We start from the raw sequence: 11,983 nt of genomic DNA, 5'->3' as shown, positions 1-11,983 counted from the left end.
TTCGTCGTCCCCCCCCAACCTGGAGGGGGCTGTGGGGCGGGAGGTGCCGGGGCCCAGGCTCACCTCAGCGGCGCCCGTCTGTGACACCCCCCGCGCCGACGCTCTCTTGAAAAGTCATTTTCTTAGACGTTCCCCCCGCCCCTCTCACCGAGAAGGAGCCTCGGCCTCCTCCCTGCCCTCTGAAATACTGTGTTCTTGCTTTTCCCTCAGGTTTAGTGTGAGAGGGGGCGAGGAGGGGGCGCAGCGGAGAGGAAAGGTAAGGCCTCCAGGCGCCGGGCATCCCTGAAGGTGTGACACACGCACACACACACCCCCTCCCCAGCAGCATGTCCGGCCCGGTTTGCTTTCCAGAAACGCTCTCAGAAAGCCAACCTTGCATGCAGAAATACCTGACTGAGGGCCCTCCCGCAGCCTTGTCTGCTGGGTCTTAAATCAGGTAGACAGCCTGTGTCTGAATGCATTGGCCTGGCTCCCGTGTGAGCTTGTTGGGATACACACCTCTTCCAGGCTTTGCTGTGTCACTCCCTTTCCTTTCTTATGAAGTTAGTGGGAGTCCAAAGCACGTGGAGAATCACAGCATTAAATAAAAACCTCTGCTGTATTTTAACTTGTGTCTGAGCAGGCTGAATCTTGCGTTTCTAACGGCGGCGCAAACGGAAGCAGGGTGTGTTTTCCTGGCACTGCCAGTCCCCGCTATTCCTGAATCCTGTTCCTTTCTAGGATGGTTTTGACAAGCTGTGCGGGCCTGCTCCAATTTTGACTCCCACGTGGAGGGACAGAGCTTGGGAATTGGCCAGGGATGACTCATTAATATCCTTTCAGATTCTTCAATCTGAAACATGGCAGGTTTTAAACTATAACATGACGTTTTGTCTTATCCCAACATCTTAAAGCCACTTAATTTTTAAAAGGAGATCTGAATTACGCCCTCACTGGTGGTAGTTCTTCCAACCACTCAAAGAAGCTAAAAATAATTGATGAGCAATAAATTTGTGCTTGCTTCTTTATATAATTTGAGGGGGCTGTGCCAGAGGAGCCCCTCTTCCAGCACTGAGCTGGACGCATGTGGTTTTTACTTTGCTTAAATTTTGCGTTCAGGTCTAGTATGCAGGTGTGGTTTTACTTGTGCATTAGCTGCTGAGCTGGGAGACAGTGAGAGAGCGTCCGCAGTGACTTCCCCATCTCCTTTGGGGATGAGTCGGTGGAGAAAACATCTCATTAATTTTCCACGGTGGTTCTGCAGGTCGGGGTCTGACGTTGACTGAGCGGTGTAGTCGTGTTTCGCAGCGTTACGGCAAGGTTTTTGTAAATACACTCTCTGTGTGAGCGTCAGCATTGCTTTAATATATGCATTGTTTAGGTGCTTGGTTTTAGCGGGGATATATCTTTGTATTTTGGGTGTTTTTGCAGCTGGATGTGTCTTCTTTATATTACATATGGAGTTGTCATGATTAGGTTTATTCAGCGTTGGCAACTTGAGCATCGTTTAAAGGCAATAGTCCCTTGTTGAAATCTCTGCCTCAAAGGCTTTAGGATAAATTAAGTGATTTCTTCAGTGTGGAGGAGAAAGGAGAACGCCACAAATCTATGCAGGAAGCATAGTGCCAATAATAAAGGTGATGAGAGACCACACTGTGACAGAACAGGGCAGCCAAGCCAGAAACCTGCGGAGCTTGATGTTTACTCTCTCTCCAACTCCTTATAGTCTAAATAGCTGGAAAGTTCCAAGTATCTCGAGGAGGAAGATGGGAGAGACATTTATTATCTTGTAAGTGCCCGTTGTTCCCTCTCCTTCATGGCATCTGCAGCGGTGGTGTGGCTAGGGTCCCCTTGGTGGTTTTTTTCCCTGCAGGGGTGGTGCCATGTTTTGAGGTAATGCTATTTAATTTTGGTGACCCTGACTGTGCCGGCTTGTTCTGTCCCCCTGGAGAGCAGAGATTCTCCCCAGGCCTAAAATCTGGAGGTTTGTTTCTTGACTGAATCTCTGAGACTTGTTCTTAACAAATAACTTTTTTTGGGTCAAGCAAAGCCTAGACATTATTGGGTTTGTTCCTTTGTGGCTACCTGCATTAAACAGAAATGAAGATTGAAATTTGTGATACTAGACAACCATCTTTTGGTAACAATAATTATAAAAGGTGTTTTTTCCTAAGTTCAGAATGACTTTTGAAATGCCCTTCATGGTTTAAAGTCACCTAAAAATCAGATTGATGTCTCCATTTCTGCTATTTAAAGTAACACGAATGTGTAGGATGAGGTAAACAGGAGCAGTGCTCAGGCAAGTGAACAAGCTAAACAGGGGAAGGCCTAAGTAGGAGTTTATAAACAGGCTTGATATTTGAGACTTAGCAAGTAATTTGCAACCTAAAGCTAATATAAACTTAAATTAGATCTGTAAATGAAGCCGGTGGAGAAAGTGGGGAAGGTTTTACCTTTGGCTGGTAGGTGTGCTGCCTCAGAGGGAGTTGAGGGCAGACCTGGGAGCAGTGGCAGCTCAGCGTGTTGCTTTACACAAACTTCCTTCTTCGATATTCCAGTTAACAAAGGCTACATGCTTTAGTCCCTAGCTCGCCTGGAGTGCCTTTGCACCATTAATTGAGATTTGGTTGGCTTTCTGGAAGCAGTCTGCTCTTCCAGAAGAATCAGCTAATCCGAAAGGAGAGATCTTACACTACTGGAAAGGAAAAAAAGGGATTTTTTTTTTTCCCCTTGATGATTTCCATCCTGACTGTGCTTGGCTGTGTTCCCTCAAGGCGAGTGTGATGTTACCGCCTGACTGATCATGTGTCCGGCACGTCCTCCTGCCTCCCCGAGAGTCACCGCTTTGGAGTGGGTGGTTTTTCTGCTGGTTTAACTCCCCAGAACTGTTCACCCCGTGGCGTGATGGTTGCAGGCGTTCGGCAGGGAGTGGGGAGGGCATGAAGCTGCAGAGGTTTGTTGTCAGAATAACATCGAAGTGCTCGACGGCGGATTGGACAAACGGGGTACAACGTTCCAGAAGGTGTGTGGTGCAGGAGGTTCAGCATTGCACCGAGGGTGTAAAACCAGGAGGTGCAAGCAGTTGGCTGGAGCCTGGTTCCTCGCTTCCTAAATGCGTTTGAAACTTTTGTCTGAGTTGGGGCTCTACAGTAAAATAAATCTGATTATTTGAGGTAGTGGGGAGCATATGCTAAGCAGTGTTTCAGGAGGCAGGTTGTGAAGACCAGCTCTTGAGGTGTTACAATATTATCATATTAGTGTTATAATGATATGTTATTATTTTAATAATAATTCTAAAGTTTTCAGGAGTGGTCAGAAATGAAAGGCTGGCAAGCCCACTGTACCTGAGTGTCTGCGAGAGTTGGTGTGCCCTGTTTTCATCACCCAGCATGGGGAAAGATGACAGTTATCTAGATTATTGGGACAATAAATGATCCCTGACAACATTTGTACCACAACCTGTAAGAGTTGTCCTGTGGATCCTCTGTCAGTGCTGCTGCTTTGCTGCAGTGAAGCAGTCGCAGGTATCTCATTTGTAAAACAAACGCTCAGAGCTCACTGAGGCTGTGAAACCTGTGAAAAAAACTGTGATTTTGGGCCAGCAGCTCTTGCACAGTGTTTCCTTTTGGAAAAGCCTGCCAGAATTTTTGCTGGACTCTTCATTACAATTGGCAAGAAAAAAATGGATAAGGGTGAGCAGTTCTGTCTGCTTTCTTTCCCTTTTAATAGTCTGATTTTGGAGAAGCAGAGAGGGGGAGAGGACAGTGTGCTGGCAGACCTTTTGTATTCTATATCTCAGGCTGTTGAAAGAGTTCGCAGACATAAAACTTCATTTCCACAGACTTCAAGGTCATATCCCCCTGCCTGTAGTCGTATGGCAGGCTGGATAAGCCTTCTGTCATCACCAGAGAATTCAGTGCTCTCAGTGGCTTTTTGTAGAACAAAAAACTTCTTGTCTTTCTTCCCTCCCGCTGTTTCCCAAGCAGCAGGTTTGCTAACAGGCATTGCCTTGGAAGCGGGGAGCTCCCAGATAATGGGCTCTCGGGCAAAGATGAACAGCCGAGAGGAAACGAAGGGACTGGCAAGCAGGGGTCTGCCAGTGGCGACCACAACCCGGTTTTCCAAAACAGCCCTAGGATTTTATCGAGCTTCGTTGTAAAGGAAGTTAAGGAGGTGGATGAGAGCCGTGGGGCAAAGTACAGAAACAAAAAGTGCAATTCTCAGCCCGAAGGTGATCTCATAAAGATAACAAACCCCAGTATTTATCTGCCTGTGAAAAGCTGCCTCGACAAAAGCCTGTGGTCTGTTCCACGTCGTGTTGCGTACATGTAGTGACTTTGCTTGTGGTGATTTGTCTACTATAGAAACTGGATGGCTTCTACCGTGAGCCTGGGTAAAGAAACATTGTTGGAAGATGGAATACCACCTGCAAAAAAGCCCAGGTAAATTTAATTCTACTCCAGTGAATGTCTTCTAATAAGAGCTTTTTCTGTAACCTTGCATTGTTCTTTAAAGAGCATGGCACTCGGCGTCAAGTCCCAGCCGTCGTTTTGGTTGCTGATCCAAGAAAGGCGCAGGGTCTCTAGTTGTGTGTTCCTGCTGTGCGTGGAACAAAGGCCTTAAGACTGTACTTTGCTGCTGGGTTTTTTTTAACCCCTAAGCCAGGTTGCACGGAAAGCTGGTTTTTACTGTGCTGTCTCCATGGCTTTAGCTCAGATCCTGTCTACACGTAGGGCCACGTCAGATGTGGTGGGCATGCTCCTTCGCTTGAGTTGGACAGCAGTTCCCAGGAGGACAGGCAATTACTCAAATCCCTGTGATTTTGCTGCATGTAAATTCTGCTCTGGAGGCTCCCCATACTAATAAGTAGGTTGTCTTGCAGTTCTCCAAGCAGGGACGTGAGCATGATGCTACCTTGGGGCATACCCACCCTTCTGTCCATCCTGCATTGGGACTGTGACTGCTGCAACAGCACGGGCTCAGAAATTAAGGCATTGCTGTCTGCAAACGAGCAGCTAATTCATCTAGGGAGTTGTCTTCAGCTGATCTGATTTATTAGAGTTATGAAGGGGTGGAGAATAGTTTCTGTGAGGGAACTGTGGTCTCAAGGTTGACCTAGTGACTGTGGGATGAGCAGAAAAGAGGTTGGGACATTATTGTTTCCTTGCTCTGGGTTATCAGGGTAGAAATGCGTTTATCGGTGTGGGAACAGAGTGCCTCTTTCAGAGATGTCACGCAGGATGTTAAGACTAACATTTGTTATTATTTTGGATTTCAGTCCCTAGGTTGTGTTTTTATATTAGTAGCTCATTAGCATGAATATTAATTTATTCTTTGTGGGTGAGGTTTGCGGTCCCAAAATTAAAACCTGTTTATCTCCTCTAACGGAAAAGACCTCCTCAAGAAAAGGGTTAACTCATATGTTTTCATAGGCAGTAATAGAGGGAAGGCGAAGCTCCATCTGTGTGGTATCGGTTTCCTTTCCCCTCCTTGCAAAATATCACGTGTTTGCAGATAAAAAACATTCCTTCCAAATGAGCTGCCTCCCCGGGCAGCTGCTTCCATCCTCTGGGAAGCCACAGCTGGTCTCCTGCTTCAGAAAAGCAGCTTGACACCAGGCAAGGCATGATGAGGAGAAGCCCATCTACTTAATAAATAATAAACATCAAATTTAAAAGCACTGTGTGGGTAGAAAGCTAGGAGATAAGGAAGAGGGGAGGAGGAGGACGGAGAATACAGCCATGCAGCTCTTCTCTGAGACTCTTCATGTCACCTGGGCTTCCAAAAGGTTGGCCTCAAGCATCCTGCTCATGTTGCAGGTGTAACAGGGAAGGGATTTCTGGTACAACGTCCCACTGAGGGGGCTTCTCCACAAAGAGGGGCTGGCAGGTGGGAAGGTCCTCTCCAGGGCAGAGATGGGAGGAAGCCTCCGCTTCCTTCCTTTTGTGCCAGGCTACATGGGGCTGCTGCCTTCAGGCCCCCAGTTGGCACCTTATTTAAACCTGGAGCAGTCACGGTTGTGTTTAGTCCCTGCGCGGGGGCCTGACGCGTGCTTTGTCTCAGGACATGTAGAGCGTGTATGTGTCTGCAGCCACGATAACGTATTCCATATGGTTCACCGCACCATATCCACTGTCTCCAGCCTTTCTGCTAGCTTGCAGTTAACTATTATTAACAAGACCTCCCTTATTCCAAACTTTAATTTAATTAGTTTTGCTTCAGAAGTATTCCTGGGCGGTATTGACTTCCCCAGTAACCGACTGGGTAACAGACTTGATTGCCAAATGCATTGTAATTATGTATGTTGTAATTGTGGTCATTTGTGATGTTGCTCCGTGGAGCTGTGTGCTGTCTTTAAGGGGTGCTGAGCTGCTCTGCTCATCCTCTGTCAGAGGACCCCGATGGACAAGTTGACTCAAAATTTAGGCAGAAGATACCTCCCTTGTCCTCCATCTGCATGTTCCACAGCCTGAGACATCCTTCCATCTATGACGGTACCAGCTGTGCTACTTTCTGCTCTTGCAGGAAGCTGTTGCCAAGCCTCAAAACCAAGAAGCCTCAGGAACTTGTTCTGGTGATTGGGACAGGAATCAGCGCAGCAGTTGCTCCCCAGGTCCCAGCGCTGAAGTCATGGAAAGGGTTAATCCAGGCCCTCCTGGATGCTGCTATTGACTTTGATCTCCTGGAAGATGAAGAGAGCAAACGGTTTCAAAAGTGTCTCCATGAAGACAAGAACTTGGTTCACCTTGCCCATGACCTTATCCAGAAGCTGTCTCCGGTGAGTCTGCCAAGCCAACAGCATCTTGTCTTGTATCAGCAATAGTGTGGCCAGCAGGAGCAGGGAGGTGACAGTCCCCCTGTGCTCTGCACTGGTGAGGCCACACCTGGAGGGTTGTGTCCAGGTTCGGGCACCTCAATCTGAGAGAGATCTCGAGGGGCTGGAGCGAGGGCAGAGGAGGGCAACGAGGCTGGGGAAGAGCCTGGAGAATAAATCCTGTGAGGAGCCAGGGAAGGAGCTGGGAGTGTTCAGTGTGAGGAGGAGGAGGCTGAGGGGAGCCCTCATCCCTCTCTGCAGCTCCTGACAGGACATTGCAGAGAGGCTGGGGCTGGGCTCTGCTCCCAGGGGTCAGGGACAGGACAAGAGGGAACGGCTGGAAACTGCCCCAGGGGAGGGTCAGGATGGGCAGGAGGAGAAAATGTTTCCCAGACAGAGTGGTCAGAGAGTGGAACAGGCTGCCCAGGGAGGGGGAAGTCCCCATCCCTGGGGGGGTTTAAGGGCCGTTGGGATGAGCTGTGGGGGATGTGGGGTAGGGGAGAACTTGTAGAGTGGGGCTGAGGGTTGGACTGGGTGATCCCAAGGGTCTTTTCCAACCTGAGTGATCCTGTGATTCTGCTTGCATCGCTGCACAGAAATATTCGAGACCCCACCCTGAGTGTAGGGTTTGGCTTTTGGAAGTAGCTAAATTTGGTTCTCCAGGGTGCCCCCATCTCCCAACAATTCCTCTTTCCACGAGGAACCCCTGGTACAGTTACTGTGCTGGGTTCCTGAGGCATAATTCTGCTGTAAACACCAGCTTTTGGGCATCTCCGGGGTATGCTGGGGGGGAGGACAGTAAGTGCTCTGTGTTTGTCTTGCAAGGCCCTAAGAACTTTGCACAGGTCTTGGAGAAACCTGTGGGTAGTTTTTCATCGCGTTGTTTGACACAAAGCATTAAAAGAAGCCCAGCTCTGATCTTAATCTGTCACCCCTTCTCAGCGCACAAGCAACGTTCGCTCAACGTTTTTCAAAGACTGTTTATACGAGGTGTTTGATGACTTGGAATCTAAAATGGAAGATTCTGGGAAGCAGCTGCTTCAGTCTGTGCTTCACTTAATGGAAAATGGGGCGCTTGTGTTAACCACAAACTTTGATAACCTGCTGGAACTGTATGCAGCACACCAGGGGAAGCATCTGGAGTCTCTTGACCTGACTGATGAAAAGAAGGTAAACACTGATGATTTTTTGTTTTTCTCAGGGCTGAGCTGGGACAACGCAGGACAGTGGTGGCTGCAGGATGTGCCCTCACACCTGTGTAAGGGGGTTGTACTGTTCGTAGTAATTTAAACGGTGTTAGACAAACTCCAAGCAGAGGCTCTGACCATTTGGGGCAGCGAGCAGAGGAATGAAGACAAGTGCTCGTTTCTGAGACGCTGTGCTTGCTGCCTGACGTCCGTTGCTCAGGAGGAGCCCTTAAGCCTGGTATTTCTTTGATCTCTCTCCTTCTGGCTTCAACTTCTGGCTTGGCCTCACTGAAGTACCGCAAGCCTTGCTTCCACATAAGGCTTGGATTGCCATTTCTAACCAACATGGGAAGCTCCACGCGAGACACAAAGCTGACCTTTCTATTTTTAGAATGTGCTGCAGAGCACTTTTTGTGACAGAGCGTTTTTGGGGCCGTAGCCTTCAAGGCTTCCCTCCTGCCTCGTGTCCTTTTTCTGAAATGGCTGGATGGCTCCTGCTGGGTTGCTCTCTGTATTCTGGCTTCTTCTGCCCTGCTCTTGTCTGTGGCCGCTCGCTGCATGCAAGCTTCCCTCCTTTTGCCCCACTTCTTCAGTCAGGGAGAAAAACGGACTGTGAAACCCTGAGCTCTTCACCACCTACCCACCTCATCTTCCCGTTGTGGGTTTTACTGCTTGGGAGCATCTTGTCCTTCTGTTTGCTTGTTAAACAAACGCCATGTGTAGGTGCTGTGCAGTACTTGGTCTCTTCATGCTGACTCATTTCTGTGCTTCACATTTCCTGCATGACCTCTTAATCTACATGGCTGGAAGTACTTACAGTGTTACAAATAAGCAGTCTAATTATTGCAAGCTTAAATGAGCTAAGGTCTGCAGGAGTAAACAGAGAGCCTTAGAAGTGGCTTTCTGAAATGAAGGTCAGCTGTTGAGCTCCCTCAGAGCTTCCCAGAGCCTAGAGGGGCCAAGAAATAAAACTTTGTGGGCTTGAGAAACACACAATATTTATAGAGCTTTTCCCCTTTTTCTGCCAAGTCCGTTGTATTGATTCGGTCTCTTCCCGTCACGTTCACCATTCAGCTGAAGCGTTGGCCCAAACAAGCGCCGTGGGCTGTGATGTAGAGGCCGATGGACTCATGACCTCTTGAGGAGATGAGAAAGAAGCCGCCTCTTTGAACCGCTTCCCCAAAATGGTATTTTTTGACAGCCCCGTGGAAGGAAGCACAAATGATGCACTCGATAACATTTCTGGAGGGGTTTGTTTTGCGCAGGTGCTGGAGTGGGCACAAGAGAAGAGGAAGCTTAGTGTCCTGCATATCCACGGCGTTTACACCAACCCCAGCGGCATAGTGCTCCACCCGGCCGGGTACCAGAATGTGCTGCGCAACACGGAGGTCATGGTGAGGCAGTCCTGCCTTCTCTCTGTGGGGTGTACAGTGGGGTCCCCCACGTTGTGTCTGTGTGTCTCCCACTTCCCTGGCAAGCCCCTACATTAACCGTAGGCTCGGCTGAGTTTAAAGACTGAATTTAAAAGATGTAAGCCATAGGCTCAGCTGAGTTTAGAGACTGAGCTTCACGCAGGGTGGTGGGACAGTCCTTAATTTTTGTGGAATAGAAGAGGAGGGATGGATTCTCCAGCCCGACTTGTGGTGAGGATGACTGCACATTGGCACTCCTGCAGAGCCTCATCAGGCAGATGCTGTCTCTTGTGCCTTGTGAAGATAAAGTTTGCTTTGACTAAGAACATCTTTCCCTTTTTTAAAGCGAGAGATTCAGAAGCTGTATGAAAATAAGTCATTCCTGTTCTTGGGCTGTGGTTGGACTGTTGATGACACCACGTTTCAGGCCCTGTTTTTAGAGGCTGTGAAGCACAAGTCAGACCTGGAGCACTTCATGCTCGTACGGAGGGGAGACGTGGACGAGTTCAAGAAGCTCCGTGAGAACATGCTGGACAAAGGGATTAAAGTGATTTCCTACGGAGATGAATACACAGACTTGCCCGAGTACTTTGAGAGGCTGACAAGCGAGATTGCCACGCGGGGCCGAGCAGGTACAGGGGTCAGGGGCTGTGCGGGGTGGCTGCCTGCGTGCATCCACCATCTCAGGGATCCTGTCACACACAACATGGTTCTTGACTGTCACTGTGCCCTTTGGAGCATAGGCAGCATTAATAGCCCCTCTTTATGCTGTATTATTCCTTAAGCTTTTTTTTCCTTCAAAAAAAAATCACCAGCATAGCTGAATTTGGGGTTTACTTTTACAAAATCACTGTATGCTCTTACAGTTTAAACAGCTCTGCTGCTTCCCACACATCCAAACGTTATTTTTAACATGCAGCTGCAGTTATTCCCTTTCTAGCGAAACGGTGTTTCAGTCTCGCTGACCATTGTGCTACTCAGCTTGAGCTAACGCTTTAACTGAGAGATCTCGCTCGTAAATCACAAAAAATGGGGGAAAGAATTGAGTTTGCTAGCCAGAGCCTTGCTGGCACATGTCAAACCCAGCCAGGAAGGCCTGACTTGCGTGAAAGTGCCGCACACAGGCCAGAGGCAGCGTGCTGAGCACAGCGCTGAGTGCTGGCAGGGGCTCTCCTCAGGGCCACCTCTCCACCAGGCTGCTGCTCTCTGCTCTCTCCTAGGTGTGCCTAAGGAGGGACAACACTTCAATGGCTCCGCTGCTGCCCGCCCCGAGATAAAAGGTAAGATTCTCCCGAGCTAAGCGAGCTTTGCCTCTTTCTCGCCCCTCTCAGCAATCTCTCAGGAGGGTTTTACTTTCCTGCAGGATGCAGCACTTGAGCATCAGCCTGAGCCCAGAACCTGTGCCACAGCGTGGGACTCCCTAGGACAGGCCTAGGCCTGAGCTGGCAGCTCTCAGGGAGGCCTGCGTGGTTTAAGGCCAGCCTAAGGGAGGAGGGAAGCCCACTGGTGTCGAGCTGCTGCCCACATGCATGGAGCCGAGACGCTTTGGGCAGGAAACAGGCCGGGGCAGAGCCTGATGCCTGGGTTAACATAGTAATTGTCTTTCTATCAAGGTTGCGCACGCCTGGGGAGTGTGGGCTCCCCGAGGGAGCTGCAGCCTCCTCTAATTTCATACTTAGTGCTTTTGTATTCTGTACTTCCAATTAAAAACATGAAACTTGAGCTTTTTTTTTTACTTGAAGCTCTAGTTTTTTAGTCCTGTCTTTATACTGTACAGTATTTTGTATGTTGAAGCTCATATTAAAGGCCTGTTCACTCAACTTTTGGCTGGTGTGTGACTTACATGCCCTCTCAAAAGGACTTTGTCTCCCCAGCTTGAGAAGGAAATATGTCCTGGCTGAAGGCAAGTTATTTATACACGGAGAACAAATTATGAAGTTTATTTTATATAAATTATGTCTCTTAGCAGACAGCATTCAATTTATTGCACTATAGCACATCTGCGATACAGAGCTACAAGACATCATAAGAGAGTTTTGTATTATTCAGTGTAGCACTTCAGACCGGGATCAAGAGGCACTCAAAGGGGGGAAGAAAGGGTGCAGGAAAGCAGCAAGCAGCCACCATTATCTTCCAGTATTTTTTTTTCCTTTTTACTAACAAATAATGCTGCGGCCAGCGGGCAGGAGAGGTAGGGGGACGCTGCCTTCCTTCTCCGGCCACGATGAGCGCTACCTGGCTGACGCAGGTCTCCCACCTCCTGCCCCAAAACAGGGGTCCAGGTACCCTGCTCCAGAGTCCTTGGTGACAACAGAAACAGGGACCTTTAAGGCAATTTAGCATCTTCCCTCCAGCCCAGTGCAGGCCGTCACCATTTTTGGTTTATCAGCTTGGGTAGAGCTGCCAATAGCAGCGATGTTAACAGCCAGATTTTCTACTGCAGCACCGATACTGCTCACGCCTGGCAAGTCACCCCTGCATCCTCCCTAAGCTGGTCTAAAAATCAAAAGCAGCTCAAAACAAAAACACCTTCAAACCCCCCAAAAAGCACAGCAGGTCCTTGTGCTGCCCAACCCCCCCCTCCCCCCCCC

The 11,983-nt window shown here is 48.9% G+C and overlaps 1 protein-coding gene across 8 annotated transcripts; it reads left to right on the top strand.

Moving 5' to 3' along the window:
* Positions 1 to 188: 188 nt before the first annotated feature.
* Positions 189 to 11,912, top strand: FAM118B (family with sequence similarity 118 member B). Of its 8 annotated transcripts, none has more exons than XM_026863614.1 (8): positions 189 to 256; positions 4,344 to 4,421; positions 6,505 to 6,757; positions 7,736 to 7,963; positions 9,246 to 9,374; positions 9,739 to 10,024; positions 10,613 to 10,672; positions 10,756 to 11,912. In XM_026863614.1, exons 2-8 carry the CDS (start codon positions 4,351 to 4,353, stop codon positions 10,767 to 10,769), a joined length of 1,041 nt encoding a protein of 346 aa, XP_026719415.1. In that variant the 5' UTR covers positions 189 to 256; positions 4,344 to 4,350; the 3' UTR covers positions 10,770 to 11,912. The 8 variants fall into 8 exon arrangements, with proteins under 8 accessions (XP_026719415.1, XP_026719412.1, XP_026719413.1 ...); XM_026863611.1 differs by having other exon boundaries at positions 6,406 to 6,757; XM_026863612.1 differs by having other exon boundaries at positions 209 to 256; positions 3,966 to 4,421; positions 6,406 to 6,757.
* Positions 11,913 to 11,983: the final 71 nt, after the last annotated feature.

Source organism: Athene cunicularia (genome assembly GCF_003259725.1).
Source record: "Athene cunicularia isolate RWA chromosome 24 unlocalized genomic scaffold, athCun1 chr24_part1, whole genome shotgun sequence".
Lineage (NCBI taxonomy): Eukaryota > Metazoa > Chordata > Aves > Strigiformes > Strigidae > Athene > Athene cunicularia.
Note: the sequence above shows the minus strand (reverse complement) of the source record. Positions and strands in the feature narration are given on the sequence as shown.

What these genes read in the sequence shown, in the direction of transcription:
- FAM118B (XM_026863607.1), top strand. Translation starts at nt 1,620, where the DNA reads ATGAGAGACCACACTGTGACAGAACAGGGCAGCCAAGCCAGAAACCTG. An exon ending in TTATCCAGAAGCTGTCTCCG is followed by an intron (nt 6,758 to 7,735) that starts GTGAGTCTGCCA and finishes ACCCCTTCTCAG; the next exon opens with CGCACAAGCAACGTTCGCTC. An exon ending in TGCGCAACACGGAGGTCATG is followed by an intron (nt 9,375 to 9,738) that starts GTGAGGCAGTCC and finishes CCTTTTTTAAAG; the next exon opens with CGAGAGATTCAGAAGCTGTA.